Here is a 6,000-nt window from a genome sequence, read left to right as displayed (position 1 = left end):
TAAGTGAAGCCAGCATGTTTTCAAGTATATATTATGAATAGATATACACAGAGTCTATTTTTAAATTTTTCATTACAGTACTTCAGAAATTTCTGATGACTGTACGATGTAAGATTCTAATGATAAAAGTCATTAGAACAGCCATATGAGATAAATGATTTGAACCTGCCAGAAGGATTAGTTCAGTTCACTTGGGTCCCCTGGATAATAACTGACTATGATGCTAATTGCATAATTAGAGAAATAATAGATTGGGTGGATTTTACATTACTTTTCTATCATAGTTTGAGACCATTACTTTATCATTAGTTCAGAGACAATGATGGAAAGATTGCTATGGAAGCAAAGTTAAAAACAATGGAAAAAGTTAATACATATGAAAGTCAACTATCATTTTAATTCCAATATTAAACACTCTTGTTGAAGGGAATCCAAGTTTGTAAGCATCTTCCAGACACGAAATGTATATTTTCATAATGATCTCAGGGATGTCCATCTTTACCTGGGTAAGTTTGAAAATGCTTCTGGATGTGAAGGGCGGAGTGTTAGGTTCATATATGGCTAGCTCTAACCTCTCCCTGGATCTCCAAGAGGAGGATTTGAGTTCATTCAATCTAACTGTAACTAAGCCAAGTCAATTAGGTGAGAAGTAGCTGAAGGATATTGTACTTTACGTTGCTGCTTTTGGGTATAGTGGAATAATACTGAAAACAAGCACAGACAACATTCGTCTCAAAAAAATTCTTTCAGAAACCTTTAAACAATTATACTTATTTGTCATTAGCCTACTGATAGTTGAAACAATTTCAAGTGATCTGCAATACACTGGTAGCCAAAACTTTCAAATATGCTAAACATTTCATTTGTTAATATTATTCGCTATTTTCTCTTTCTCTTCCTATGGTGTTATGGCAAACTCTTGCATGTCTCATATATAACAAATTAATGAAGTCTTATTACTTTTCTGTTATTGTTATCTTTGAATGTTATCATTTCATTTGCTTTTATTCCTTAAGAGAAATGAGAATCTTAAAATGTGGATTTGATGTTCTGAATAATAGTTGGTGTCAGCAAAAGTTCTTAAAGCACAAACAGGATGGGCTGAATGTCATTTACTTTGCAACAGAAATTCTTTTATGTAGGTTATTATCTCCTCATGAGCTGATATATCAGGAGTGACTTCCAGTGGCTCCTTATTTATTATTACTTTTTAAAAACTATAACTATATTTTTATCAATAAAGCACAATCCCTTATCCCGTTAGCATGTGAAATGTACAGTTGGAACAGTCTGCTGACCTGAGGCAATGGAGTCTAGTAAATCAGTGGCCAGTGGTAGCCAGCAATTTCCAAACTCGCCCTAAGAGAACAAGTGAAAATACTGCTCCCTGTCCTCTCCTCGCACACACGCCTGCTGGGCTGACTTGGTTAACTGGATGCACTAAAAAATAAAAATTTGCCTTGGAAGCTCATAAAAGTGTACTAGAAAAAAGTCTCTAACATTGGATCCACAAGGACTGCAGCCATTGGCTTTTGGAACAGGTAGAACAGAGAACCCTTCACGGAATAGTGGATAAATAGAAAGAAATAGCCACTTCACATATTTCAGTGTCGTATTGGAAAATGAAAAAGGCAACAGATTAGGAGTCTTTGTCACTGTCCACCCCTCCATACATATCTGCCAGCTTTTTGAACCGAGGGCCCCAGTCACTAAGGTAATCGTAGTCTTGATCTCCATCTGTGGTCACTGACTCCAGAGAGCTCAGGGAGTCGGCCACGGAGCCGGTGCCCTCATAGGCATAGGTGGCCAAGGAGTCGTAGGGGGGGGCAGTGGGGTCCGTGTCATTTTCCTTTAACCTTTGGTTAATGAAATCTCTGACATCGGTGTTGTCACGAGCTGTTGGAGTCCGACGGGGTAGAAAAAGAGCTTCAGGCACTATGTCCCTACGCAATTTGTTGTCCTCTATGGCTTCGGGATTCCTCAGGGTGCCGATATCAAAGGCCTGGGTGTCCTCCTCTCCACCACCTTCATCATTGTAACTGACAATGTTATCTCTGATGTCCTCTTTGGAAATGATCAAAGGCTCTTTCTTCCTCTGCCTCCTTAGAGCTGCAAACAGCACCACGGTCACTGGAAGAAGGAAACAAAACAGAAAGGGAAGGGAAAGTTAATTTGCTGCCCAATTAATGTCAGGAAGAAATACTATGCTCTGAATGTGAAATTTTAGAAGTTTTCTTGAAAATGCAGAGTCGACTTTTACTTCTTTAAGGATGCATATGCCTCTGTCAATAATCAGATCAGAACCCCAAATATTTGAAAGAAGGTTATAATTTAAATAGAAGATAAAACAACATCATGTTTTGTCAGTAGCTCCATTTTGGCTTTGAAACAGCAAACTTGTTTCACGGTAAGAAGAAATAAAATAATAATAAAAAAAGCGTGGCCATGGTGGAAGTACCGCAATAAGGGTGCAAATTATGCCAAACACCTAGAATGCCCTGAAACTGGTTTTGAGGACAAGGCTGGCACCTTTGGGATGTGTCGAAGGGCTTGCATAACTCCACATCAAAAATAACTTTTGCACTATAACTTCTTTTTTTCTTTTTTCTTGAGAAAAGTGTAAAATTGGTTTAAAACCCAAAGTAGAGATGTGAATGTTTGCATACCTTCGCAACATACAAAGAAATACAATTACAGATAATTCCTGGAGAGACCCAGATTCAGAGAGTCATTTTGGACCTCAAGATCCACCAACTTGCATGGCCAAATAGTAATACACATTCCATAGTATTTTTATTCAAGCTAAATGAAACAGACATTCACAGGAGACTTTTACATTTTTTTTTTCCAAAGGTGCATGGCCCATCAGTTTGTTACCCAGAATGTTTGTTCTTTTAACTTTTTCCTTCTAACACAAATTAGAGATAAAGCAAGAAGTACATTTAAATAGCTCCTGATCTTTCTTCACAGCTGGTCTGGTAGAACAAAGCTGGCTATCTGTAGAGAGGCACATCTATCTACAAGTGGACCTATGGGTGGGAAATAAAAATGTAGCAACGGCTTACAGAGAAAACAGCCATCCAGGGCAGAAAATGCATTATTAACCTAGGTTTGTCCAGAGGAGTTTATTACAGGAAGTAGAGTAATGTCTTTTTACTATCACACCCACATGCGGCCCAGTTTTTATAAGCTGTGAAGATTGAATTTTCACAATAATGGCCTTTTAGTGGTGAGTACATCCACCTATGTAATAAGAAAGTGTGTACACCCATGTGTCTATGTTATAATTTCAGACATTAATAGTCATAATGATAATAGGCTACCTATTGAAAACTGTCTCCATGTCAAGCACTGTGCTCAACGTACTGACTCTCTACAAAGTAGTGCCATCATTATAATCCCATTTTATATACCAGAGAGTAGAGGCTTAGAGATATCACATGTATGAGCCATTCAAATCTAGGGCTGTCAGACTCAAAGACCCACATTCTTAACTGTCATGCTTGAAGCATATTTGATTCTATTTACAAAGGAAATGCAGTTTTGCCATTGTCAAGTGTGTGGCTGTGCAATTGTCTGTAGTGTCTCTTGCTGCCAGGAGTATCTTGATGCCTTATTTGTCACATCCACCCTGGATATCCATTCACTCTTTAAATAAATACTTATGTCAAGCTTCCTCTGTGCCAGATACAGTTCTAGGTTCTACTGGAAAAAAAAAAAAAAAAAAGACACACAGCCCTGCCCACTTTCTAAGTGTGAAAGTTCATAAATGGGCAGGGCTGTGAAATGATGCATGGAGACAGTGAAATGGTGCACGGAGACAGTAAGGGAACAATATGTATGTTACAGAAGGAAATTATGAGGTGATAAGTGCCATGTAACCAAGGAAAAACTGAGCGGTACAAGGAGAGCAGGAGCTTATCTGCATGTTTCAGGGGCTGTGCCATGTTTTTTGAGGGGAGGTCATGCCATTTAAGCCAAGACATGAGTAGTTATACAAGGCTCTATGTGGCAAAGAGGAAAGAGCTCTGGGAAAGGCCCCAAGGTAGGCATGTGTCTGCCAAGTAGGAGGAACAGCCAGGAGGCTCACGGGCTAAACCACAAGGAACCCAGGGGAGGAGAAGAGTCGGGTCTGGCCACTTTCCAAGGGGGCTCTGAGGCTTCTGTATACCTTTCATCTTTCCCTTGGTGGGCATGGATGTGGAAACCTGCAGGCCTTTGGGCAGAAGGATGCCCCTGATCTACTTTTACATTGGTTTCCAGTGTGACAAGTGACATGGATTTGCAAAATAGGGCTGTAAGTAGGACAACCATTGGAATTAGAGAAGAGAACCAAGCCAAATATCCCTCAAAGAATTCCACTCTGACATGCATGAGTTCTTTCACTTATTTAAGGCAAGATAGCAGGTGACTAACATTTCCTGATTCTTTTCCAGCTTAAGGTACCTAGATCTTTTATTCTAGTTTTATGTACATCTAAAAGTACAACCATCTAGACCAGAGAAATCACGTTAAACAATTCAAAGGCATTTATTCACAGCTTAATTCTTGTATAGCTAAAATTGTCTATATTTTTTTCTTATTAGCCCAAAGCACATCTGAACCAAAATTGCTTCAATATAATCATCTAGAAGGGAGATCTTTCTAAAGCTAACTTTTATAAACTGAAAACGTAATTTCTAAGCATGAGGAGTAACATTCTAAAAAGGTAATATACCTATGAAATGCCCTTACCAGAAACTGAGTCTCCTTTTTCCCTACTGTTACGGGGCCAGAGAATAGCAGTGAGATTTGAGTGTGGATGCAGGCACTTGGGCAAATTTAGTGTTCAAATTCTATCATAAAACTAGAAGATTATCAGATCCAGCTTAACTTAAATGATTTGACTTTTAAAGTCTGTTTTCCTTTTTTAAAATTTTTTTAGTTGTTGATGGACTTTTATTTAATTAGTTAATTTATTTATATGCGGTGCTGAGAATCAAACCTAGTGCTTCACACATGCTAGGTGAGCCCTCTACCTTTGAGCTACAACCCCAGCCCCTTAAAGTCTGTTCTTTTATATTTAAAAGAGAAGAAATAACACAGTACTTGGCATTGTTGTCAGGAATGAGTTAATAAATGTAAAGTTTTGCAAACTCTGAAGTGCTGTAGAGACATGAGATATAATTGTCACATTTTTGTAAATACTAGATGCCACATGGTCTACTTTTTTCTCTCTTTGGTGGTGCAGAGGATTAACCCGAGGCCTCAGGTGGGCTAGGTAAGCACTCTAAGCACTAAGCAACAGCTCCAGCCTGATTCACTTTCTTGATGTTGGATTTCCTCATATATCAATGTAATTTTCCTCTTCTTGCCTACATTTCTTCAATTGTCCCACTTAAGTTTGGCCTCTTTCAGCCAGAAATCACCTTGCATTCCACAGGGCTGCAGGAAAGTGGAGTGCAGTGTGGAAGCACCCAGCCTCGAGGGAGAAAACCTGGATTTGGAACTTAGTTCCACCACCTGTTACAAGTGTGACTTGACCACGTGCCTTTGCATCCTGGATCCTCAGCTTTGATGTTTAAAGTGCAGATAAATATATACCAGGTGCTTCTGAGGAGTGAGAAAAACATTAGTACAGCTCCTTGCCCAGCATCTAGCTTAAGGTGAGGGCACTTGGGTAAGTTTGTGCTTAAATCACATCATAAAACGAGGAGATTTGCAGATCTGGGTTAGTGTAAAATGGTGTGACCTTTGTGAGCCTATTTTCTTATCTGTAAAAAGAGGGAACAGCACAGTGTTGCCAGGAGTTAGTTAAGGTTAAATCCCATTTTCTTCCTTTTTTTTTATTGGGTATAGAACCCCCAAAAGAATAGACAAGATATGGGAGGCATTGAGGTCAATTAGTTATAATGAAGAGACAGTGAATTCACTTGGAGGAAGGAAATGAAAAGGGAACAGAGAAGTAAGCTAGTTTGAAGGAAGAAAAGGAAGAGGAGAAAATGGATTGATGATGAAGGA

General features: G+C 38.9%; 1 protein-coding gene across 3 annotated transcripts in view; it reads right to left on the bottom strand.

Moving 5' to 3' along the window:
• Positions 1-377: 377 nt before the first annotated feature.
• Positions 378-6,000, bottom strand: part of Cdh6 (cadherin 6) — a 119,280-nt gene continuing 113,657 nt past the window's right edge. For all 3 annotated transcript variants that reach the window (XM_027936238.2, XM_071612629.1, XM_071612631.1), the window contains one exon: positions 378-2,130. In XM_027936238.2, coding sequence (XP_027792039.2) covers positions 1,640-2,130 — 491 coding nt within the window. In that variant the 3' untranslated portion in view covers positions 378-1,639. The remainder of the gene's footprint in view (positions 2,131-6,000) is intronic.

The sequence above is a fragment of the Marmota flaviventris genome, chromosome 5 (genome assembly GCF_047511675.1).
Source record: "Marmota flaviventris isolate mMarFla1 chromosome 5, mMarFla1.hap1, whole genome shotgun sequence".
Classification (NCBI taxonomy): Eukaryota; Metazoa; Chordata; class Mammalia; order Rodentia; family Sciuridae; genus Marmota; species Marmota flaviventris.
The sequence above is the reverse complement of the archived record's forward strand: the minus strand, read 5'-3'. Positions and strand labels throughout refer to the sequence as shown.